We start from the raw sequence: 27,477 nt of genomic DNA on the forward strand, positions 1-27,477 counted from the left end.
AGCATATGTCTTCATAAGACAGCTTCCATTTCAGCTTCCAAAAATAAAAATAGGAACCCACTTATTTTAAAATCGTGCTCTAAAACATAAACCAAGTGGTATAATGTAATTTGGTGGGGGACTTTTGCTGATGTTTGTTATTGACTTATTTTCTGGTATTTTAAAAATAGAAAAAAGAATACTTAAGAAGATTCTCCAGCAGGTTAGTAAGATTCCATATTGCCAAGGAAAGCATGTCAAATTACAGGATGTCAGCCTTAAAACACACTGACACATAGGTATACACACAGACACATACACACATCCTTATCACTGCATAAAAAAGAGGTGTCCTTATAGACATAAGCTACACTCAATACTTTCAGAACAGAGTAACTTTGGGGACACTGGTAATTTATAGGCAAGGATTTGCTTTAGAATCTACTTCTCTGATTACAGACATAGAATCTTTGATGAAAAGCTTCTTGAGATCAAACTGTTAATCAGCACACACAAGCTTTTAGGTCTACAACATGGCTTGTCCTTAGGTGATCTGTACTTTCCATTAGAAGCACAGGAGTGTTTTATTAATTTTTTTAAAGGAAAAAGAAAATGCTGATGTTTTAAGAAAGATGGATGTACCTTTTAGGTCCTTAAAATTTAAAGGTTATTTGTAAGATTAAAATATAATCTTGAACTCATTAAAATATTCACCTTGAACAAATCTGTGATAAAAATAATTATTATGTGAAATAACTTTTAAAAGAATGTAGAAATAAAAAGGTGGGTGGTAGAGAACAACATATTCTAGCTGTTATTGCTGAAAAGGAGAGACCGATGAGGAGATGGAAGCAGTCAGAAGAGAGGCAGGCAGAGCCTGAAGGACCCCGAATAGCGACTCCTTCACTGCTAAATGCACGTCCCACCTTCTCTCAGCCTCCAGTGAATACAGATGTGCCTTGGCAATACAGGGAGTTGCTTTCCTGCACTACTGATGGAATGCGGAATTACAGCAGGTGTGAAGGTCTCCCTCAATTATATTCAAGCCAGTATATTTACTATTTACTACTGCTTCAAAAATCAATTTTTTCAAAACAATTAATCATTTATGAAGGTTTCAACTGTTGCTGTTTTATGATTAAACTTGGCTTGAATTGTGCTTCACGAAAAAGTAGGAAAAAGCCACGGTGTGCTTGAGTCTGATAGCAACAAGGATAATCCTTCCCTTACTTTAAACAGAAGCAAAACAAGCCAACAAGCAAATCACCTCCACAACAATCCAGGAAGCATAAATACATAGTTTCTTTAGCTTTTCTGCTGCCTATAAGAAACATGAAGGAGTAAGTCAGTTAACAGCCATGCTTCCCAGTGGGAATGTGGCCTGCCTCTGCCCAGCTGGGCTGTGAATACGTACCGCATTGCTCTCAGTGCAATTTTGTATGCCAATTCAGCATCGTGAGGTAGGAGCGAGGTGAAGAGATACTTGGCAAATGTGTGCATTGGAACGCTCTCCCGATGGATTATTTCACCTAAACCACTATATGGTCCGGCTGTGGGAAGAGAGCATACACATTTTACGTTCCTAAAAAATGAACTAACACTTCTTGTAAAGCATATTTTTAAAATGTCACATAAAGTTATAACATATACAAATAAGAATTTCAAGTAAATGATATAGAAAGGAATATAATCCTTAATCAAAAAAGATTCTTCAGGGTATAGTATCCCTTACAGATTTCACCTCATAAACAAACCCCTAACTGTCCCACAGCTAGATGAAAAACCCAGAACTCAGGGGCAGACAGCATTCACAATACAAGTGCCTCAGAGAAAGGAACCCTCTATAGCGTAAAACCTTGCTGCATTTGAGCAACATCCTCTCTCAATGTGTGGCATCAGAGCATCTTGATTTGTAAATGCACAGATGACACCACAGCTTAACTATGGAAACTACCCCTGGACCCAAGAAGGGTTAGGGACACAAATATGCCAGGTTTCCAGAAAATGGTGCTCTGTATCAGGGGTGAGAGGTGTGGGAGGATTCTGAACCACAGCTCTCTAACTATACACATTGTTGCCTCTAATGAGTGGCAACAGATATTAATTCCTAGAAAGTGATTATTAATAAAAAGAATAGTTACCCATTTCATATGCATCATAGGCAAAAGAAAAAAATTAAAGTAACTGGAAGTTTACTACTCTTTGGGCTCCTGAAAGCCAATTTTAAAAGCAAAATTACACTTAAGCTGTCAAAATTCATTTATTAGTAAATTCTGACAGGCGTGGTGGCAGAGCTGACTTCCCCTGTGTGCTCCCTGAATGCTGCTTTGAGAATGGCAACATAGACTTTTAAAATAAATTCTGAAAGGAAACCACAGTGGTTAGTTCAACCACTTTGCACTAAGGTACTCTGAGGTTTAGTTACTGTAAAGTGTTTAATAAATTAGTTTCCATGTCACCTTCGGGTAACATCTGTTTCATGATTTCTAGAATTATGAACCATGACAACACTGCTCAGAGGACATGCTATATTTGTTTTCCATGAGAAAAACCAGTGTGGTGAAGAGTTTAGAATGCAAGAAATGCAGTTCAGAAGAAATGGTAAGAGCAGTTACTGAACTGGTGGTTGGTTATGAGCACAATATATTCTAGGTCATTTTAATGGAGGTTATTTTAATTCAGTTGAGTTTTTTGATAGTATTTTTGAATTATTCATTATTTAAGTACTTTAAAAATCATACAAATTTTTTCACCTAAACTAACATCTAAATCTCTAATTTTACCAAATCCATTAATCTTTAATTTTAAATGTTTTAGTGATTTGATATTCTTCAAAAGTTCATATAGCATTATGACTGCACCTTTTGTTCATATACCAAGGCTACATTATTTAAGTTATTAACTGTTACAGGCTAAATATGTATTTCTTCCCAAAATTCACATTTGGAAGCCCCCAGCCCCAATGTAATTGTATCCAAAGTTGGGGCCTGCATTAAAGTAAAATGAGGTCATAAGGGTGGGGCCCTGATCCAACAGGATTAGTGTCCTTGTAAGAAGAGACACTAGAGAGCTTGATCTCTCTGTCATGTGAAGACACAGAAAAAAGACAGGAAGAGTGCCCTCATCAGAAGCCAATGATGAGGCTGGCACCATGATTCTAAACTTCCCAGCCTCCAGAACTGTGAGAAATACATTTCTGCTGTTTAAGCCACACAATCTGTGGTATTTTGTTATGGCAGCCCAATCTAACACATTAACTATTTTACTTAAGGACTAATTATAGCAAATCTATAGATTAGCCACAGTCTTCATTTCTCCTTCATTTTCTTTCACTGTTTCCCCTTAAACCACCAAGTTACCTTTTTTGTACTATTCAGGAGATCCAGGATACATAATCAATTATTTGCTATGATACCACTCAACAAGTAAAACATTCAGTCAGGTATCCAATAATTATTTGTGGATTAATAATTAGTGTAATTCCTGGACTCTAGTGTACAACTGATATTTGGCACCAAGTTTCCCCAGAGGTGCTTGTTCAATATGCTAATTTATCTATCCAATATTGTGGCCAGGAGGGATTAATACTAGCAACAATACTGGGTTACTCCTTCCTCTTTCCAGATATCTGGGCCTGCTAACTAATTTGCCTCTGACATTTGCAAAGAGTATAACTGCACGAAGAACTTGGTGCCCTGGTGTAGTCAATTCAGTCATGGAGTTCTCAATCTTCTAGCATTTACAGTAATGGCCCTGTGGCCTCCCCGCCTTGGACTGCCTCCTGTCCTGCACCTATTCACTCTTTGTGGGCCTTGCAGGGCCAGGAAAGGAGAAGAGGCAGAGATGAGTCAACAATGCTCCTTCTCAGGCACAGTACTCATAAAAATGTTTGACGGGAGGGATGGATGAATCAAGACTAGGGCAAAGTTCAAAAATATTCATGAAAAATGGACATGGAGACATATTTAGGAAGGTAAATACAGATACCACACACTATCAACTTTGAAAATCACAGATCTTCTTTCTAAACTTCAGTATAAGAGAAATCAAAAGTCAGTATAGTCAGTGACAGAAAGCATTTAAAAAATGCTTGTGACTAATGACATTGCTTATAGCATAAGGAATTATATGGGAGAAAACTGAAAGAAAACAGTAACTGAAGAATCAGGATCACTCTTGAAATTTGTCAAGATGGGCTTTTTATCTTTACAGGGAAAAAAAACAGGTTCAGGAGAGTGCTTCAAAAAATTACCACTGGGAATTTTTACCAAAATTAAGCATGCTATTAAGAAGGTTTACCTGAAGAGCATTTTCCCTTTAAAATGCATTTCTAAAACATATAAAAGTAAAATATGTTTGAAGAAAATGTTTTCTTTTAAGTAGATCTTTTGCTTTGGACAAATAAAAGGGGTGCTGAAAATCTAAATCCCTTCCCTATATGTAGTAGTTCTGAACATAAGATGAATATAACATACTTTATGAGGCTATCAATCACAGAGAATCCCATAATAACACACTAATAACACACATGTACTTGAGAGACAGAAGCAATAGTTACACACCACCTAAATTTGCACGAAAGATCACACTACCACACGAATTACATTTACCTTTTCAGAGGGGAAAAAATCTGAAAAATACTGTCAGCCAAAATTTGTTAGGCCCTTTAAAACTTAACTTTATGAGAAGAAGGAAATTAGACCGTGCCTCAGATTCTATGAAACTTTTTCCTTGATGAATCTGTGCCTAATGAATCCTCTGAAATAACTAGTTGGTGCAGCAGAAATTCACTCGCGCAGCCCTCAGTCGTTTGTTAGCGTGTGCGTATGACACATTCAAAACCCAGGTGTCATGTAACCGCCAATAATTTGGAGGAAGGCCAGCCAATTACTGTTTTATTATTTAATTGATCAAGGAAATAGGAACATGCCTGCCAATAATGATGCATGAGATAAATTGCATTTATCTCAGGAACAACACAGTCTGAATGAAATAGGTTCTTTTCAAGGTTTGAGGCATTAAATGCAGCTGTTTTGTAATAGGCTATCATATATAACCACCTAAATCAAATGATACAAATCTAAACATCCATGCTTTTTTATTCAGCGACACTATTTTTTAGACAGCGAACATGTCTTTGATACCCCATGACTATAGCAATCAGGATAACTACCATATTAAATGCATTCAGATAGCACTTTTAACATAAGAAAGATTAGCACCTAAGTCAAATTGGCTAAATAAGTGGAAAACTTCTGTATCAGGCTACCTTCTAATAGGAAGACTGCTTGCTTGCGAAAAATTTTCACCAGTGTGTCATCCAATTCAATTTCCTGAAGCTTAGAAATGAGCTGCTCCTCATTCCGGCAAACTTTCTCTTGTGTGTACAGCCCATCAGGCATGATACGCTGCTGTCCTAGCCCTATCAGGGCTACTTCCACAGCCAGCGTTAAATAGGATTCCCCTTCTTCTAAGAATTTGTGTGCAGGTAGATGCTGGTATTCCAGAGACTTGCACTGTCCCATATTCTCTGCAAAATGCCACAAAAGAAATCAGAGCTCAGAAACTACTTTTGCAGATGATATGATAAGTACAAATATTTATACTTCCCCATACAAGCAAATGAATTATGGACTAATGCTGAGAAAGCCAGAAAACATGTTTTTTAGGCTAAAGTGCAGTCTTCCAGTATCTTTTTAAAAATGACCATGAATGATTAAATGTTTACGTTTTGGGGGATATAACATTACAAATACTTTTCTCCCTTGAAAATTAATCACCAAAGAAAACTATAAATCTAAGAAAATATGAACTAAGAATACTTAAGAGAAAAACAAAATTTAATTACACAATAGTAAAATTACATGATGACTTGCACTCACCACTTTTTAAATCCTGGCATTCAAAACGTTTCCATAATAAAAACAGTAGGGAACATAACATATATAACCCAATTTCAAGTCCTTTTTATTATCCAAGAGTCATCAGTTATCACAAGAGGAATGATTCTTTGAACATTCTCTTGTCTCCATTAAAGTGCTTCTATTATAAATTATAACAAACTTCAACCATCAAACTCCCAAGGAAAGTGAATTCAGACTCATGCCTTTCACCCTCCTGACAGTGTCTGGGTTACCCACAGTCCATGAAGGCAACTATCATGGGGGAAATTATGAAGGGGCAAGACTTGAGCTCATCCAGCCATGGAAGCAACAAAGGGACATCGTTACTCCCTGCCTTACCTCCACCCACTGCCCTTGGGCAGTCTTTTTAGTCAAGATTCTTAAGTTTCAATGGGCCAAAGTGAAATCTCAAAACACAGCTTTCAAGGAATGTATGATATAAAACAGTTTTAAATGACATTTAATACTCCCCCTTAAAGTAGACTAAAATATTTAAAGTGACAAGTCACTTTCAATGCAAAGACAAATTTGAAAAGCACCTAAACTAGATTTTCTAGTTCTAAATGCTAAGATGTACATCTTTATTTTATAACTTTATGCTAAGAAGTAGTCATAAATGTGGATAAATTCGTAGATACAGAATCACTGGTTAGAAGAGAATAAATATTTTTAAGATTCTCGAAACAGGCTGCCAACTATCAACTCTAAGACTTTTCCCAGTTTTGTAGCAGCCTGCGTGAAAGCATGACAGTGCCCATTTTCTTGCTCTCTTGCTAACCAAAGGTGCTGTTAACTACATGGTTCCATAAAACATAATGTAAAGAAAAACAATGACTACTGCCATTCAGGGTTTAGAAAAAGAAAAGCACATGAGACAAATGTCAATGGTTTTACCTGTAAAATCTGAGAACCCAGAGAGGTTCTCATCATCAATGCGGCAGGCTTCCATAAGGCTACTGAAGAGAGTGCCCACAGGGTCCAGGGGATGTCCAACCCAGCCCTCCAGATTGGTTATCGAGGTTATGCTTTTATGGGGTAGCTCTGTGTAAGGAAAGGGAATTGAGAAATGGGGGAGTAGAAGGGAGATGAAGGGAAAGAAGTGGGGAAAACAGAGGCTTTACCATTTAATAGCAGCATCCTGATAAACCAGTTCTGAATTCTGTTCGAAATTCTCTTTTAATTAAGAAACCAATCAAAAGGTACCATAATCCCCAACTTGTCAACTATTTTGAGTTCTAAAGGTTCATCTGTAAGTCAATATAAATGGTACTGAATTTCCAGGACAGCTCCCAAACATCTATTTAATTCATGTGTCTAGGGTACTGAGTCAACATTACTACTTACACTATTAAATTATGTTGTATAGGGAAAAATGAATTCCAAATTTTCTTTTGAGAAATTAGGAACAACTCCCCCACTTCCCTAGAAGGGGGCATTAGAGAGGACTAAGAAGTCCCACTGGAATTATCAATTGGTAACTCTACCACGATATGCAGAAGAGACCTCTCTAAATCAGTGTTAACTGGGTCATGTAAATTGAGGACTTGAAGGCAGCTGTAGCTTGGGTTAGACTTGTATTCCCACATGAATATCCTTAAATTACCCCCATCACCTTATGAAAATCTTCCTTAGTGTGAATCTGTAAGCCATTTAAGAGAGAACCTTTGCCATAAAGGGGAATGATAATAGACGATTATATATAATTTGAATGAAACAATCCTTTTCATTTTCTTCACAGAATATAATGCTTTCAAGTTAAACTGCAGAATGCTGGGGAAAAAAAGCTATGTTTAAGATATATTCCATTGTTGTAAATAATGCAGTATTTTACATCTAAGTGTTTACTAAAGTAATAAATAATAGTAGCTCCTTCTTTTCATTTTTTTGAGATGGAGTTTCACTCTTGTTGCCCGGTCTGGAGTGCAATGGTGCGATCTTGGCTCACTGCAACCTCCACCTCCCGGGTTCAAGCAATTCTCTTGCCTCAGCCCCAAGTAGCTGGGATTTACAGGCAAGTGCCATCAGGCCCGGCCAATTTTAGTAGCTCCTTCTTAAAGGAAAACATAATAAAATTTACATACAATATAAAATATACAAGAAAAATATTGCCATGTAAATATCTGAAGAGCCATTCCATGAATCCAATGTTCCTTCACAAGTCTTCTGGTTTTAAGCAATCAACTATCAGTACATAAAAATGAAAGACAGGCCAGCGTGGTGGCTCACGCCTGTATTACTCAGCACTCTGGGATGCCGAAGAGGGTGGATCACCCGAGGTCAGGAGTTCGAGGCCAGCCTGGCCAAAATGGTGAAACCCTGTCTGTACTAAAAATACAAAAATTAGCTGGCCATGGTGGTGGGTGCCTATAATCCCAGCTACTCGGGAGGTTGAGGCAGGAGAATCGCTTGAACCCAGGAGGCAGAGGCTGCAGTAAGCCGAGATTGCGCCACTGCACTCCAGCCTGGGGGACAGGGCGAGACTCCATGTCAAAAAAAAAAAAAAGAGGAAAAACGGCTTGGCACAATGTATTGAAATTTAAGTCGAGTCCTAGATTCCTTGAAAAGGTCCTTATATTCAGTTTCTGTCGCTGGCTTTCATAAACATAATTAGTAGGAAAAAAGAAACATGAGCACTACTCCTGGAAACAACCAAATAAATATGTTTGCATATATACATATACACACACATATATATATATATGTATATATATGTGTATGTATATATGGATGGGGCTAAAGGAAATGCTGTGCTTATATAAACAAATATATTGTCAAGTGATGGAAACTGAGGAAATATGAGAAATCAAAAATAAATCAAATAAATCTTTTTTCAGAATCAATAAGATAACACATCATGCCAAATAATTTTGAAAATGTATAAGATATTCCATTTACTAATCTTGGCCCATAACAAGTAGCTGTTATGGTACTTTAGACTTGTAACAGCTATGGAAAAGCCTATTTTTAAAATACGGAAAAACAATTACCAAAAATAAAGTAGGGAAAGACATAGGTATAGATATGTAATCCTAGCAATACCTAAGAATGGTTGGAAATAAAAGTTTTCATAGCTTGCAAGATAAAAGAGAAATGGGTCTAAGAATGGTCTAGACCTAAAGGTTACAGAATTATCTCAAAGACAATCAAAGGAGTCTAAGTTAACATATTCTGTAACTTACCTAAATGTAAACATGTTTAGGAACATTAGTTAGTTAGGAACTAACATTTTTACACTTTCCTTTTTTATTACAACATTTTAAACAAATTTTAAAAATCAACATTTATTCATAAAACGTATAATATGATTTTTTTAAAAAATCAGATGATCATCACGAACTGGCTCTCTTTTTGCACAGTATAACAAGTCCTGCACTCTTTGTTTGAATATTATCCTTTATACTATTCAGAAATAAATTCCTTTCACCATAGGCTGTGTATGTGTTGGAGGAAGGATTTCAGAAAAATTTTCCAAAGTACCTAGCAATGTATTTTGCACACACCAGTGATGATATGAAGAACATCATGAACTGGACAAAGTCACGACAATCGGGGCTCTCACATTCCAATCCCATCTGAGCTTCCCTCTTCCTTTGGTTCAACTGTAACTTTTGACTTTTTTTCACTGTTAAAAGTTACAACAGACACTTGCTCCAACCTCTAGCCTTTTAATAATTTTTAGTTATACTCTAGTATGTGTATAATCACCCAAGCATTAAAAACAAAAATATAACCAAAACAACAACAAAAACAAAAACCCAGCAACTAAAACTATCCCTCTTAATGAAAAATAAAATCACAGAGTGAAAACGAACCTGCTAAAGAAACATAAAAATAAAATTTATACCTATAGAAGGAACAAGATGTACATGGATTAATCAGAAAAAGCATATACATTTCTTTATCTGATCAGGGTCTTATGCATGTAATTCAACCCTTTGCAATTACAATTACTCAGTAATAGTTATTCAAAATTTAAAAGATTAATAAACTGAGATAAAGAGAAGTTAAATGTGTTCTTTCAGCTGACAGCTCATCAAATGTCATTTACAGAATTTGAAAAATCCAGTTCTGTTCTGGTCACTTTAAGTAAATATAGTAACATGTCCTGATGTACAAATTATTACAGCTAAAAAGTTTTAGAATGCTTACACATTGTGCCAAGCTTTGCTTTAAGTGCTTTACAGAAATTAACTTGGTTTAATCTTCTCAACAACTCTAAGAGATAGGCCCTCTACTGAGCCTCATTGCACAGAAGAGAATTCAAAATCACAGAGACGTCAACTGATTGCCTAAGGCACCCATTTGGGACGTTAGGATTGCCGGGATTCAAGCATAGGCTGTGTCCTTATTGTTAGAATTAAAATGCACTTCCACAAAATAAGGCATTTAGCTAACATGCATTTTAAATAATTTAGACATACTAAATAGTCATTAAAACAATAAAGAAAATTATCCCCCTTAAAAAAGTAACTAACCTGAGAGATTAAAAAAAAAAAATCTTTGCTTACAACATTCAACTAAGAAAAAGATGCCCCAAATTTCTCACAGATCAGCCATTATTTTAAATGAATGGCGAGTAAAGCCATCATCTATGGTTTTAGTTCTAAAAGCCATCTCTCCCAGAACACAAAACCTAGTAATGTCATCACTAAGAATCCCATTCCAATGGAAACAAACTCCTTCACATTCACCTTTTTTTTGGGTTCGGAACATTTCCAACTGTTTCTGCTGCTGTCGTCTTAATGTATTAACAATAGCTATTGCTAGTCTCAGTGCTTCTCTGGGGTACCCATGAGAACGTAATGCGTCCACTCTTGCACAGGCTGTAGGAACATGTTCTAAAACAGAAAGTCAAGGGGGTAAAGTTGCCACTGTCAGATATATCCATAAAAAAAGAATTTAATAGTAAGATGTTTTTCCCAAAATACTATTAAAAAGACACAAGAAACCATTCCTGAACTTGGATTTGAATGAAAATCTCAGCTCCTATTGCCAAGCATTCATCCATCTCCCATTGAATCCTTCAATTCTCCACCTCCCATTCCAGTAATGCTATAGAAACTAAACAAAGAAGTAAGTCATGGAAATGTCTTTCCGGTTTGGTCACTTACCATGCCAGAGGGGCCACCCGCGGGAGTCGAAGAGGGAGTTTTCAGTGTCGTCATGGTAACAGTAGTTGGTGTATAGGTCACTGCTGATAATGTGCTGCAAGTGGCTATCCTGCCAGTGGAGATCACATGCCTCGATGGCTCGGGTGAACACTGTCCGATGTGGCCTGTTCGATGAATCTGTTTTTTCCACAATTCAGAAAGCCGTGTCAGCTATTATTCACATGTGAATAAATCAGTCATACCATTCTGTGGCCAGATGTTCATGAACACACCCACACACATTGTCCTGCACCCCCTAAGCAGAAGGGTGAAGGGTGAATACTCTCACATTCTAAGTACTAAGAGGCAGGTCAGCCCAAGAGCCACCATTCACTCACTTGTTTATCAAACACAAACATTCTGCAGCCATTAAAGCTAAGGTTAAAGGCGTCCTGCAAAAAGAATTGTCAAGTCTAGTTTCCATGCCAGATACACTCAAAGGAGCCACTCGGCACAAAAGTCACAGGAAAACTCACTGCTCCCCACTTCTGAGGTGCTGTGGTGGGCTGCCCTTATGGGATCAACAGCTCTCACAAACACTATGCAAGAGATGCGACACCAGCCATGGAACCTTTCAGGATTATGCAGTCAGCCTTTAAAGATATGCATAAGGGTTGTGCTTTTGGTTGTATTTTTTAACTATATTGTGCGGTTTTGCACAATTAAAACTATTATGCTTCTTGGGATATAATGCTTAAATATCACTTTATATCCCAAAGGGCATAAATGCATATATTTAACATTTCACAAAGCCACACAACATAGCTACAAAACAAACCAGCGCACTTACCTTGCCCCTACAGGCTGCCTCCTGACTCCTGGGCAGGTTCCATGACTGGTGTGATGTCCCCAGCATAGTGTATGCCAGGGCATCACAAAAGAGCAGAGCCATACACTCCGAAGAGGGTTCAAGTTTCAGGACCTGACGGAGAAAAGAAATGTTTGGGGAATAAAGGATATTCTCACCTCAACTCCTGGGATTATTCAATTCCTAAGGATTATATGGTTCAAATTCTACCTGCACACCCACCCCTTGGGTTCCCACTCTAAACTTACCTTCAACTGTGGCACAAACTTTAGCAATCCTCAACTGGAAATCAGGTTAACAAACTATTTTTATTTATGTGTACTTAACCTAGTTCAAATATAACCTCTCATTGTTCTGAGACTTAATTAAATGAGAAGCAAAATCTGGAGCTTCCTTAATTGGTAAGATTTCATTTTCCTGTCACCGGACCTTTGGCTGAGCACAGACATAAGGGAAAACACAAAAATCAAAGGACAACTGAATTGAGAAGAAGAGACTGGAGAACTCATCTACGCCAACCCCTTTACTCTGCTGATGGAACTGAAAAGCAAGGAAAGTAAAGTGACTTGCCAAGGTCACACCATCAGGCAGTGACAGTGGAGATTAAAACACAGATATCCTTACTGAAAATTCAGCTACTTCAGCTGGTTTGGAAAGGCTTTTGACAAGTCTTTAACAAAGAGACATTACTTCAGTTTGGTCTCAGGTCAACTTAGCTATCTGCACCTGAATGGTAGACGTATCAAAATGCATGTGTGGTAGATCATTTGAGAGGCATAAATAATGATGATCTGCTATGGCTCCCACCCAGACTCCTCACTAGAGGTGGATGGATAGTGAAACTGCAAGGGAGAAGGCAAAGTCCTACATTTAAGGACGTTTTGAATCTATTGGGGCTTTTTGCTGAGCAGAATAAACATACCCATGCCCAGCAAGAAATTGGTTCCGTGACCTCTCACAGTCAATTGATCAAATGTTTCAAAGTCCAAGCCTCACATAAGTGTTTTTTAGCCTCATGTAAGTATCTTTTGTCATTTCATTTATTTTGTTAAGCTGAAATCATAGAAACAAAATTTAAAACTAAAACGAGACTTTAAAAGAGCAACTTAGTATTATGCATGTATTAAAAGAGTGAGTTAGAGGTCTGCCTATTGATTTGGCTCAAATAGCAAGCTGTTAACATGATTCCATTTTTATAAAACATTAATAAATACCTGAACCTTTCACATGTTTATATGTGACTATATAAGTGTAGAGAAATGTTGTGTACACACACTAGGCTTTTAACATGGTTAGCTCTAATAAAACCAATGACAACAAAAGAGGCTAAATACTCATGAAATGAAATTTAAATGACAAGTCCTGTAATAATATGGGAAACACATAAAATTAAGTATGTAGCTGGACATAGAAGATATACAATTAAAAATTTGGTTTGACTAGGTATCAAAATTAGTCAACTTTTTAAAATCTTGAATGTCGGTGGCTATTCAATTGTGCAGTAAGATTGAAAAAAGGGAAATAATTATCTTGATCAATTTTTTTAAATGATAAATACACATATTTGTAAGAATTTTTCAAAAAGTACACAAAATAGTAATACATGCTGATTAAGGAAAACTTGGGAAATTAAGTAAAAAGGAGATATTTTTGTTCTTCTACTAAAAAAATTATAAAATTCGCTATACTTTTGGTATATTAAAAAATTATTCTCTTTCAAAGGGTATAGATTGCAATGTTGTTATTCATTAATTCTAACAAATTACCTCAGCAGAGGCAGAGCCTGGATAAGCCCTTCACATTCACTCTAATGTGTAAACACAAGAAATTCCGTCCATGGCCTATACTGTGTGCACACTCAGTCCAGCTGCAATGGCACAGCTGCTGGACTCTATTGGCCACCACAAGCTCTACCCTGGGGAGCCAGCTGAGCTTTACAGGGAAGGCACTACAGGTATGAACACCAGACCTCCTCTGTAGGCATGTCTCTTCTGACAGCCCCTCAGAAGGATGGGGGTATTCTGCTAAAAGTAGGTACCCTGGTGCCTTTCGGTCCAACAGCTATAAACACTGCCCTTAGAAACAAGGTCCCGAATTGTATCATCTAGGCCAAACCATAAGTGAAATGAACTCTTTAAGTCTGGAGGCTGGACCATTTTTTACCAGCTTTCTAAGGCCATGAAATATTCATGCTTAATCAAGGGTAACAGAATAAATGGAATGTAAAAAGTAAAATGTAAAATGTTTTGAGTAGCAGTCCCCAAAAGCAGTGGGAAATGAAACATAGTATAAATAGAAGGGGATTAAGGATATTACCTATGTAGATGTAGGCATACCCTTTCCTAGCAATGGAAGAGAATAAATGTTGAACAATTAAACTTAAAAATTCTGAGCACCTGGAAAAAAACTGGGGGTATGTGGGATACATTTATTTTCTTCGAAGTTATTAAATACAATCATCATGGGCAATAAAGATATGACAGACTTCAAATATTGAATTCCCATGGCAAATATCTCTAGACAAGGCAGAGTCAGACAATTGTCTTTCTCAAGTCCTAAAACTTCTTTTTGATTGGAAAAGTCCCTATGGAGTAATACATATCATTTTCTTTCTTTGCAGAGACTAAAAACACTATACTAACATCACATTCAAACTCAGCACATTGTTCCAGTTATTTCTAGTAGTACAAATTCAGCATGTGGCTAGTACATAGAGAATGTAGTCTTGACTCTGAATCCTAATGTTACTTAATTCCCACCTTGCTTCTATCATGACTTTAAAATCTTTCAAATTTTCTCCCAAAAAATGCACTGAATCATGCAAAAATAGTGTCATGAATTAGTTAATAAAATTTCTATTGGCAAGAAATAATTACTTAAGAATTTCATTTTGAAAGGGAAGAGAACATTCTGCAGCAGGTAGAAGGGAAAATGGGGCCAAGGAAGGAAGTTTTTTAAAGATGGGAGAGACTTGGGTTGAATAGATAGGTACAATAGAGAGGGAGAAGCTAAAAAAAAAAAAAAAAAAAAAAAAAAAACAGGACAGAAATGAGACAGAGGTTCTTTTGGAAATGTCTGGGAGCATTTCTTGGTTGTCCCAAAACTTGGAGGGCACTATTAGCCTACAGCAGGTGGGGACAACTATGCTAGACAACCCCTCACAATAAAAAAATTTCCCAGTAAAATGTCAACAGCATTCTATGTCCTTCAGTCGAGTCATAAAATATTTCCTTACTACATTTTAAAACTAAGAATTTTTAAGTGACTAAATTATGCAATAGATCAAACATGGATTGACCAAGAAAAATAAAAACATATAGCTCCTCAAGCCTCTTGACAGTTTGTTTTAAAAGTAATATATTAACCATCCTACTCCATGATCTTTTTAAATTAGAGAAGAATGTCCATAATAAATCATTAATAGGCCATTTTAACACATACTAGTATATAAAATAAGTATTATATCCATCCATATTCTGAGAATATAAAAAAGTATACAAATATCTCAGTTAAATTTAAAACATACACACAGACACACATACACTCACAGTCAACACATATTAAGTACTGGAGTTGTAAGTTCTTAAGTTGGTAAAATCATTTTCCCATATACATTGTAAGTTACTATTATAAGCACATATGCATAATTAAGTAGCTACAATTTAAGCAGAACATTATGGTAGACTCACCTTGGTTGGCATTTGCACCCTGAGGCAGAGCATTGGTTAAGTTGGGTAATTCACTGCCATGATTTCCGTCTTCCCATGGACAGACATCAACACTATTCCATTTCTTCAGCTGTTTTAGCCAACTGGCCTTTTGCTCCAACTTGCAGTGGGGGTTTAAAACTATACACATCCACAGAGCACCTAATTTAAAGGAGGAAAGGAAAATAAATGTTCAAAAATTATAAAAACATCCAATTTTATCAAGTTAAATTGTTTAAATTTATTAAAATTTAAAAATGTAATTTATATACTTAAAATTTTAAATTTAAATTTTTTAAATTATCAAGTTAATTATAAATTTTAAACAATTTCAAAAGAGATCCAAGTCGGTCATTTTTATAACTTAATTCTCCTTAACATAAGCCACAAATCCCACAGAGAGTTTATTGAAAGGAGGACAATAGATCCAAAGTTTGAACCAAATATCCAAATACTCTTACATAATAAAATATACTTCATATTTCACAAATGCCAATAGTAATCAACTTCTTACTTGTATGACATTTTAGACAAAAATGCCAATAACATATACAATCCCAGTGTCCAATTTACAGACTCTATACATGGATACTGCAATATATCACTCCAAATGGTTCTGCACAAAAATTGAATTTACTTTCTAAAATTACTTTTTACAATAAAATCATTAAGGCATATAGTGGACACAACTTCCTGTTCTCCTTATAATTTCAAACTTTATTATGTTTATTAATTAGTATGCATATTTATCCGTCAGTAAAATGTGAATAGTTTGGGGCAAAAAAAAGCCAGTAAAATACGTCTTTCAAAAATAAAATTCATTTAAACATACTTCCCTAAATGATTTAATCAGGAACTGATTTTAAAAATATAGTTGAAATCACTAAATTTATATGCTCATGAGTAAAATTACTAAACCATAATCAAAATTTCCCTAGTTTTTCAAAGGAAAGGCAATCATACATTTAGAATAAAGACATAATTCATAATTTGAATAATTAAGGTCTGATAAATTATTCCTTTCTACATTCTTCAAAGAAGTAGAAAATTTAAGCAAATATTTCACAAATTTTAAAAGTTCAAGTTTTACTTAAATTTCAAAGCAAGACAGCTACCAGTATTCCAAAGCTTTTCACAACACTACTTCTTTGAAAAGGTATGTGTGCATGTCTGTTTATGTTTTAATCATTTGTTAAATGCATAATAATGGTAGGAATGAAAACTGTTTATGTTTTATTTATCCAAAAGATAGGGCGTACATTCTTCCTCATTAAAAATAAACAAGCTTCTTCCATTAGGGCGGGGGTCCCCAACCCCCAGGCTGCAGACTGGTACCAGTCTGTGGTCTGTTAGGAACTAAGCCATGGCCTGTTAGGAACCTGGCCACACAGCAGGAGGTGAATGGCAGACGAACAAGTATTACCATCTGAGTTCTGCCTCCTGTCAGATCAGCGGTGGCATTAGATTCTCATAGGAACACGAATACTATTGTGAAATGCACATGTGAGGGATCTAGGTTGCATGCTGCTTATGGGAATCTAACTAATGCCTGATAATCTGAAGTGATACAGTTTCATCCCGAAAGCATCCTCTCCCACCCACCATCCGTGGAAAAACAGTCTTCCATGAAACCAGTCCCTGGTGCCAAAAAGGTTGGGGACTGCTATGTAAGAGTATCTATTATTTTAAATATCAAATAGCTTTTATCAACAGAAAACAAAAAGGGCCACAACCCATCTAAGCCACAGATATTTACAATCTGCATTTCTATATTTTAAAATGCCAATTAAAAATACAACATGGCTAGTGAAGATGGAGTAAGTCCACACCCGTCCCTCCCAATGATAACAACAAAAACTTTGGACAAAATACAAAAACTAGTAACCTGAGGATTCTGAAAAGTAAGAGCAAGCAGATTGGAGAGAGAAAATAAAACCTGGAGAAGCAATCCTGATGGGGGTGACTTGCCATTATGTTTCCCCTTCTTTTTTTTCTCCTAGCATTGAAATAAAATTAGCCCCATCCAGGGAACTTTATAAACGACACATGCAGCAAAAACTTGAGAATGCTTATCGAGCTGGTGTAAGCACAGGGAAAAAGGACCCCCAAACCAGGAGGTGGAAATGGGGATCTCTGAATTCTGTGTACAAACTGGTAGAAGTCCTGGTCACACTTCATATGCATGAGACAGATCCAAGGCAGCATAACCAAGGTTTTGAAAACTAACTGACATTGGAACTATCACCCAATGGAGGGGAAACAATTTATGGTCTGAATCTACCCTGGTTTGTTGCATGCTTTAAGAAATTTTTTAAAACAATCAATGAGAAAAACAAGCAATGGGGAAAGAGAAAAACAAGCAATGGGGAAAGGATTCCCTATTTAATAAATGGTGCTGGGAAAACTGGCTAGCCATATGTAGAAAGCTGAAACTGGATCCCTTCCTTACACCTTATACAAAAATCAATTCAAGATGGATTAAAGACTTAAACGTTAGACCTAAAACCATAAAAACCCTAGAAGAAAACCTAGGCATTACCATTCAGGACATAGGCATGGGCAAGGACTTCATGTCTAAAACACCAAAAGCAATGGCAACAAAAGCCAAAATTGACAAATGGGATCTAATTAAACTAAAGAGCTTCTGCACAGCAAAAGAAACTACCATCAGAGTGAACAGGCAACCTACAAAATGGGAGAAAATTTTCACAACCTACTTATCTGACAAAGGGCTAATATCCCGAATCTACAATGAACTCAAATAAATTTACAAGAAAAAAACAAACAACCCCATCAAAAAGTGGGCAAAGGACATGAACAGACACTTCTCAAAAGAAGACATTTATGTAGCCAAAAAACACATGAAAAAATGCTCACCATCACTGGCCATCAGAGAAATACAAATCAAAACCACAATGAGATACCATTTCACACCAGTTAGAATGGCAATCATTAAAAAGTCAGGAAACAACACATGCTGGAGAGGATGTGGAGAAACAGGAACACTTTTACACTGTTGGTGGGACTGTAAACTAGTTCAACCATTCTGGAAGTCAGTGTGGCGATTCCTCAGGGATCTAGAACTAGAAATACCATTTGACCCAGCCATCCCATTACTGGGTATATACCCAAAGGACTATAAATCATGCTGCTATAAAGACACATGCACACGTATGTTTATTGCGGCATTATTCACAATAGCAAAGACTTGGAACCAAGCCAAATGTCCAACAATGATAGACTGGATTAAGAAAATGTGGCACATAAACACCATGGAATACTATGCAGCCATAAAAAATGATGAGTTCATGTCCTTTGTAGGGACATGGATGAAATTGGAAATCACCATTCTCAGTAAACTATCACAAGAACACAAAATCAAACACTGCATGTTCTCACTCATAGATGGCAATTGAACAATGAGAACACATGGACACAGGAAGGGGAACATCACACTCTGGGGACTGTTGTGGGGTTGGGGGAGGGTGGAGGGATAGCATTGGGAGATATACCTAATGCTAGATGACGAGTTAGTGGGTGCAGCACACCAGCATGGCACATGTATACATATGTAACTAACCTGCACATTGTGCACATGTACCCTAAAACTTAAAAGTATAATAATAATAAATAAATAAATAAATAATTAATTAAATAATTTAAAAAAAACAATCTCCTGAGGATTTCAATTCTTTAAACAATCCCCAGGCTCTCATGATACAATATTCAAAATGTCCAGGACTCAAAATTATGTGACTTATGAAGAAACAGCAAAATGTGACCAATTCTCAAGAGGAAAAAACAGTCAACAGATACCAAGCAAGATGAACTAGATGTTAGAATTATCAGTCAGAAGCTCTATACCAACTACTGTAATTATGCTCCATGAGATGAAAGTAAGCACTATTGAAAGGAATAGAAAGGCAGTTTTCAGAAGTGAAATATAAACTACAAAAAAATGAACTAAACAGAAATTTTAGGGCCAATAAAACAATATCTGAAATTAAAAATTAACTGTATGGGATCAATAGCAGAACGGAGATGACAGAGGGAAAAGTCAGTGAATGTGAAGCTAGAAATGATCTCAACTGAAGAGAAGAGAGAAAAACAACTAGGCATAAATGAGCCGAGCCCACAAGTAAGAAAATATCAAAAGGTTTAACATTTATGTCTTTCGATTCCCAAAAGATGAGGAGAAGAAAAAATTGGAAGAAATCATGAATGAAAACCTCCCAAATTTGGAGAAAGATATGAACTTACAGATCCAAGAAGCTTAGCCAACCTCAAATAAGATAAACTCAAAGAAAACCATTCCCAAACATATCATAAACTGCTGAAAAGCAAAGATGAAGAAAAAAAATCTTGAAAACAGAGAAAATCAAAATACCACACATAGAAGAATAGTGACTTGAATAATTAGAAATTTCTCATCAGGAAACAGAATACAATGGAACAATATCTTTAAAGCATTAAAAGAAACTGAAATGTCAATGAGAATTCTATATCCAGCAAAAATATCATTCAGGAGTGATGATGAAATATAACCATACCCAGATCAGGGAAAATTTACAGTATTCGTTGCCAAGACATCTGTTCTAAAAGAAATGTTGAAGGAAATTCTTTATGCCCAGGAGAAATAGTATCAGAAGGAAACTTGGAAGTTCAGGAATAAAGGAAGAACAACAGAAATGATAAAATATCTCAGTAAATAGATTATTTTTGACTTTTAAGTTCTTTAAAAGTATGATGGTTAAAAGCAAGAATTTAAGCACCATTTTGTGGAGTTTTAAATGCACATAGAGGTACTGCACATGACAACTATAACATAAAAAAGGGAGAGTAAAGGAAAAATATATATAAAAACTGTATCTATAAACTATATATATATATAAGATATATATATATTTGCCATGTTAAATGGCATGTAGAGCCTAACAACCACAAAACTATATATATATATAGTTTATATATATATATATGTATATTTTTGTTATACTCTACATGCCATTTAACATGGCAAAATATTAACTTCAAGTAGACTGTGAAAGCTTAGGTCTGTTTACTACAATGCTGATACCACCAAAAATATTCTAGGAGATACAAACACAAAGGATAATAGAAATTAAATTATAATAAAACATTTTTAAAATAAATAATCCAAAAGAAAGCAAGAGAGAGGGAAGAGATGAATGGAAACAGAGGGGATAAACAAAAAACAAATGATTAAATGGTAGACCTAAATTCAACAACCACATCAATAATTATATAAAATATAAATGGTCTAAACATATAAATTAAAAGAAATGGTCAAATCAGGCTAAAAAACAAGACCCAAATCTTTCTTATACTGTGTATAAGAAATCCACTGTAAATATAATGACATAGATTAAATGTAAAAGGAAGAAAAAAGATATACCATGAAAAAACACTATAAAATAAAGCTGGTATGACTATATCAGTATCAGATAAAGCCAACTTTAGAACAAGGAATACTATACCAGGTATAAAGAGGGGCATTACATAAAGATAAAACGGACAGTTTTCCAAAAAGACATAATCCCAGATGACTCTGCTGCACCTCACAATAAGACTTCAAAATACAGGAAGCAAAACTGACAGAGCTTAAAGGAGAAATAGACAAATCCACAATTATATTTGGAGACTTCAACATTCTTCTTTCAGTAACTAACAGAACAAGTAGCCAGAAAATTATCAAATACCTGAATACTGCTATGGTCTGAATGTGTCCCCCAAAGTTCATGTGTTAGACACATGATCCCCAATGCAACAGTGTTGAGAGGTGAGGCCCTTAAGAAGTGATTAGGTCATGAAAGCTGTGCTCTCATGAATGGATTAATGCTGTTATGGTGGGAGTGGGTCAGTTATCGCAGGAGTAGGTTTCTGATAAAAGGATGATTTGGGGCCTCTAACCTACGCTCTTGCATGCGTGATTGTCTTGCCCTTCTGTCCTGTGTCATGGAATGATGCAGCAAGAAGGCAGTGGCTCACGCCTGTAATCCCAGCACTTTGGGAGACTGAGGCAGGTGGACTGCCTAAGGTCAGGAGTTTGAGAAACTCCAACGGCCAACATGGTGAAACCCTGTCTCAACTAAAAAATACAAAAAAAAAGTAGCTGGGCATAGTGGCATGTGCCTATAAACCCAGCTACTTTGGAGGCTGAGACAGGGGAATTGCTTGAACCAGGGAGGTGGAGGTTGCAGTGACATCATTATAGATCTCAGAGATACTAAAAGGATCCTAAGGGAATACTCTGGACAACTTCATGCTCATAAATTCTACAACTTAGATAAAATGAAAAAATTCCTTGAAAGTCACAAACTACCAGAGCTCACTCAAGAGGAAATGATAATCTAAATGGTTGTAAATTAATTAAAGAAATTAAATTTGCAGTTAAAAATCTCTAACAATACAGATCCAGATGTTTCCCTGGAGAAGTCTACCAAACATTTAAGAAATAGTATCAATTCTACACAATGTCTTCCAGAAAATGGAAGAGGAGGGAAGGGTTCCCACCGTATGAGGCCAGCATTATTACCCTGATACTAAAACCAGATGAAAACATTACAAGTAGGCTCAACTGCAGATCAATATCCCTCATGAGCATAGAAGTAAAATGCCTCAACAAAAATATTAGCAAATCTAATTAAGCAATATCAGAAAAGGAAAATACACAACAACATAGGGTTTATCACAGGAATGCAAAGCTAGTTTAACATTCAAAAATAAATTAGTATAATTCACCATATTTAGACTAATGAAGAAAAACCATATAATAATCTCAACAGATACAGAAAAAGCATTTGGCAAAATTTGACATTCCTTCATGATAAAGCAAGCTCTCAGTAAACTAGGAATAGGAGCGAACTTCCTTAACCTGATAAAGGGCATCTGCAAAAAATCCTATAGTTAACACAATAATAGCAAAAGACTGAATATTCTTCCCCTAAGATAGAAACAACGCAAAAATGTCTGCTCTTACCACTTCTATTCAGCATCACAATGGAAATTCTAGACAGGCCGATAAAGCAAGGGAAGGGGATTAAAGACATCAAGTGGAAAGGACAAAATTGCTCCTAGAACCAGTAAGTATAAGAAGGTCATATTAGATAAGTTCAAATGAAAAAAAAAACACTTAAATCAAACAAAAAACTGTAGATATATATGCTAAATATGAACAACTGGAAATCAAAACTTACCCACAAAGTACTATTTATCTTAGCACCAAAAAATCTTGGCTTATAATTCTAAGAAAATATGTGCAGTCTCTATGTTAAAAACTACAAAACGCTGATGGAAGAAATCAAAGACAATATTGAAAAGTGGGAGGTTACCATGTTCATGGATTGGAAAACTCAATACTGTTAACATGTCAATTTTCCCCAAATTGATCTATATATTCTACATAACCTCACTGAAAATCCTAGCCAGTGTTTGTGTGTATAGTGACAAGAAATGCAATAGAATGAATAGCCAAAACAATTTTTAAAAAGGGCAAAGTTGTAAGAAGGACAAAGACAAAAGATTTAAGACTTCCTATAAAGCAACAGTAATCAAAACTGCACTAGTGATGAAGGGATAGGCACATAGATCAAAGGAACAGAATAGAGTTCAGAAATACACCTATACAAATATAGTCAATTCAAGGTTCAAAGTCAATTGAGTGGAGAAAAGGTAAGTTTTTTCAACAACTGGTGCTGGGAACAATTAGATATTCATGTAAAAAAAATGAACCAAAATCCATATTATATACTTTATAAAAAAACTCAAAGTGGATCATGAACCTAAATAAAAAAATTAAAACCATAAAACTGCTAGAAAAAAGTTTAGGAGAAAATCATTGTAACCTTGATTTAGGCAAAGATAATGTTACATACAAAATCAAAAGCATGACCCATAAAAGATGAAATTGATAAAGTAGACTTCATCAAAATTTAAAAGTTTTATTCTACAAAAGACACTGTTAAGAGAATGAGAAAACAAGTTACAGACTAGGAGAAAATACCTGCAACTTGTACATGTGATAAAGGACTTGGATCTAGAATATGTAAATCCTCTCAAAACTCATTAAGGAGTTTAACTCAATAAAACTGGGCAAAGAAAAGACTATCAAGCCAAGAAAAGACATAGAGGAAACTTAAATGCATATTAACTAAGTGATCCAATCTGAAAAGGCTACATACTATAATATTCCAACTATATGACATTCTGGAAAAGAGAAAACTATGGAGATGGTAAAAAGAACAGTGGTAGCCAGGAGTTTGGGTGCAGGAAGAGATGAATAGGAACAGCATAGAGAATTTTTAGCATAGTGAAACTACTCTGTTTGATACTTTAATGGTGGATACATGTATCATTATACATTTGTCCAAACCCATCAAATGCGTACCACCAAGAGCGAACCTCTAATGTAAACTATGGACTTTGGGTGGTAATAAAATGTCAGTGTAGGTTCATCAATTGTATGACTCTGGTGGGGGATATTGATAATGAGACAGAATATGCATAAGCTGGGGGGAAGGGGTATATGGGAAATCTCTGCTCAATTTTTCTGTGAATCTAAAACTGCTTTAAAACACAGTCCATTTTTTCAGAAAAGGGCAAAAATTCAGAAAGACATTTTACCAAAGAAAATACACAGATGCCAAATTGCAGACAAAAAACATACTCAATATTGTTAATCATTAGAAAATACAAATTAAGATCACAATGAGATACCATTATATACGTATTATAATAGCTACAATTATAAAAAAAATTTTTTAACCTGACAGCAACTGCAGGCAAGGATGTGGAGCAACTGGAATGCTCATAAATTGCTGTTTGAAGAGTGTTTACAATGGCACAGACTCTGGCAAACAGTTTGGCGGTTTCACATGAAGTTAAATGTATTTTGACCATATGACCCAGCAATCCCACTCTTAGGGATTTGCCCAAGAGAAATACAAATTTATGTTCACACAAAAACTGGTACAAGAATGTTTATAGCTGCTTAATTTGTAAATGTGAAAGACAGGAACCAATCTAGATGTCCTTCAACTGGTGAATGGATAAACAAACTATGGTACATTCATACAGAGGATACCACTCAGCAATAACAACAACAAAAACCCACTGATGTACACATAATATCTCAAATATACAATACTAAATAAAGGAAGCCAGAATCAAAAGGGTATACACACACAAGCTTATTATTCAACTGATATGATATTCTGGAATGGCGAAACTAAAGGGACTGAGAACAGATCAGTGGTTGCTAGGGACTGGGACAGCATGAGGGAATTTTTGGGAGGTGGTAGACTGTTCTCTATCTTGATTGTGGTGGTGGTTACATGACGATATGCATTTATCCAAACTCAAAACTGTACACTAAAAAATTTTAGTGTATGTATTTTTATAGTACTTACAGTATGTATGTATTTTATAGTATAGTAAGACTTGTACAACCTTAAAAATTAAATAATCATATTCCCATTTATAGTCACCATTTATTGGGTGCCCACTATAGGCTAGAGGCATCATATTTAGGGCTTTACAATCATTTATCATTAACTTGTTACAATAACCCTTCACAGTCAGAATTACTATTCTATTTTAAAGGTAAGTGTCCTAGTCTATTTAGGCTGCTATAACAAAAATACCATAAATTTGGTAGCTCATAAACAACAAACATTTACTGCTTACAGTTCTGGAGGGTAGGAAGTCCAACATCAAGGTGCAAATTTGGCATCTGGTGAGGGCATGCCCCTCATAGATGGCACCTTCTAATTGTGTCCTCACATGGGGAAAGGCGTAAGCAAGCTCCCTAAGGCCTCTTTTACAATAGCACTAATCACATTCACGAGGGCTTCACCCTTATGATCTGATCACCTCCCAAGGGCCCCAACTCCTAATGCCATCACCTTGGGGGTTAGAATTTCAACATAAAAAATTTGGGGAGGACACAAACATTCAGACCATAGCGATAAGAAAACTAAAACTCAGAGAGGTTGAGGTCCTTAAAAACAAGATGCTAAATATTCTTGGCAACTTTAAACAATGATTTCTATGATTTTGAAGAAAAAAGAACTCCATAAAACTCAGATGCTTACAGAAATGCATGCTTACATTTCTCTAATTAGAAAATTTCCATTTTGCAGAATGAGAAATTTTTTAAAAACCAAGCCTTTATTAATTTGTTTGCAACATTCTTTTATTGCTCACCTCCCTAAAGAGAGGTTTCATCCTAAAAGATGTTCTTAATGTTAGATTCAAGTTCAAAGCTATAATAGATATGGTCTTTTATCTTAACAGTCATCACTACAAAGCTGTAATTAGCCTTAATAACCAAGTTAACCAAATTGAGCAAGTCATTCTCCAAATTTTATTAATTCAGAGTCCCACTTTGGGCATTTATCTCCTTTCCCTTCAATACGCCTGAAACATTTGTAGCTTTAAAAATAAAGCTATTTGATGATTAAACACTTCATTCTGCTGTCCCTCTGAAATAGTAACCCTTTAAGGACTCGGCCCAAACCAGGACAGAAGGCTCAGTGAGAAAAGTCATCATTTTCTGCACCTAACAGAGGACCTGGCACCTAGTCAGGTACTACTGGTTCTTTCACAAAGAACACTTAATTATTTGCTATGAATTACAATAAAAGCAAGTTCAATACTTTTAAATTACTTTCCTGGCTTCAAGGCATCAAAGCACATAAAGGCTATTATCAAATTGCTGGTGTGTGCATCATCTGGCACATATCAGCTCTAGCTTTTCTCTAACATCCAGCATGTTTCTACTCTCCTTTCTAATACTGCCTATTCCATACTCAGTGATTTTAGCAAAAAGATGGCACTGTAACATATAAGGCAAAGTAAACCAAAACTAGGGAGGCAATCCCCCAGGGAAGAAAAAAAAAAAAAAGCATTCGTCACACAAAGTAAATGGTTCCAATCCACTTAATGGTCTTAAACCTATTCACGTCTTACACCTAGCCAGTCAGAGAATGTGGGAAGAATGTTGCTGAGGCAGAACACTAATAGTCATGCAAGCCATTTGGTTACTTCTGCATCCCCCCAAAAGCAGAGTGCCAGTGGACAGGAACCCATACTCGGCAAATGTGGGTGGCAAGAATGAACTCTTCTCCTTGAAAGCCAATCTTTTCCACCAAACATTCAGATGTACAAATTATCATCACCATTTTGCCCCACCTCACACACTTATTGTTTTATATTTCCAAGCAGAAGAAGTTTTTGATGAACAAGGTCTGATCTGGAAAGGTTAAGATATGGATTACCAGCCATAAGACCTTAGGCAAGCACACTGAGGCTCTCGGTGGTGGCAGTTCCCTCATTTAACTAATAGGAACGATAATTTCTAACCGCATCGGGTTGTTTAGACTTGAGTGTTCTTGCTAAATGTTGAATTCACACAGCTTCAAAAGGTGCACTCCTGCAAACCATTGTGATGAAAGACTTGGATGTTGAAGAAATTGAGAACCAACAGTTAAAACAGAATTGGAGTGCTCAGACTAAAGAATCACTCAAAATCACTCTGAATACCCTTATAAGTATTTTACATTTAATAAAATAAAACAAGACAACATATTAAACAAAAATCAGTAACTTGAAATACTTCTGCAACTTGTAATGATGAGTTCTTGAACAATTAATTTCCACTTGGCATTGAAACACATTTCAATTTCTCCTTTTCCCTTGGTTTCAATAAGCGACTTTTAAATGTGTTTTGTTTTCCTGTAGACATTATTCTCTCTAGCTCCCAGGACTCCAGTCTGGGCCTATAGGCAAAGAGAGTGATTTAAAGGTCTGAGATGCTTTGGCAATTTTCAAATCACTGGTGTGTGCATCACCTAGCTTCTGGATTATCAACTGCATCCTTACCTACTCCCACCAGGAGGCATTTCTGAAAC

The 27,477-nt window shown here is 35.9% G+C and overlaps 1 protein-coding gene across 1 annotated transcript in view; it reads right to left on the reverse strand.

The window, feature by feature from the left end:
* ZSWIM6 (zinc finger SWIM-type containing 6) overlaps positions 1-27,477 on the reverse strand; it is a 211,207-nt gene that overhangs the window by 9,127 nt on the left and 174,603 nt on the right. The window contains exons 5-10 of the mRNA XM_034960047.3: positions 15,530-15,709; positions 10,994-11,170; positions 10,574-10,720; positions 6,777-6,923; positions 5,249-5,509; positions 1,394-1,529 (exon numbers count right to left, since the gene is read on the reverse strand). Coding sequence (XP_034815938.2) covers positions 1,394-1,529; positions 5,249-5,509; positions 6,777-6,923; positions 10,574-10,720; positions 10,994-11,170; positions 15,530-15,709 — 1,048 coding nt within the window. The remainder of the gene's footprint in view (positions 1-1,393; positions 1,530-5,248; positions 5,510-6,776; positions 6,924-10,573; positions 10,721-10,993; positions 11,171-15,529; positions 15,710-27,477) is intronic.

This window comes from Pan paniscus, chromosome 4, assembly GCF_029289425.2.
Source record: "Pan paniscus chromosome 4, NHGRI_mPanPan1-v2.0_pri, whole genome shotgun sequence".
Lineage (NCBI taxonomy): Eukaryota > Metazoa > Chordata > Mammalia > Primates > Hominidae > Pan > Pan paniscus.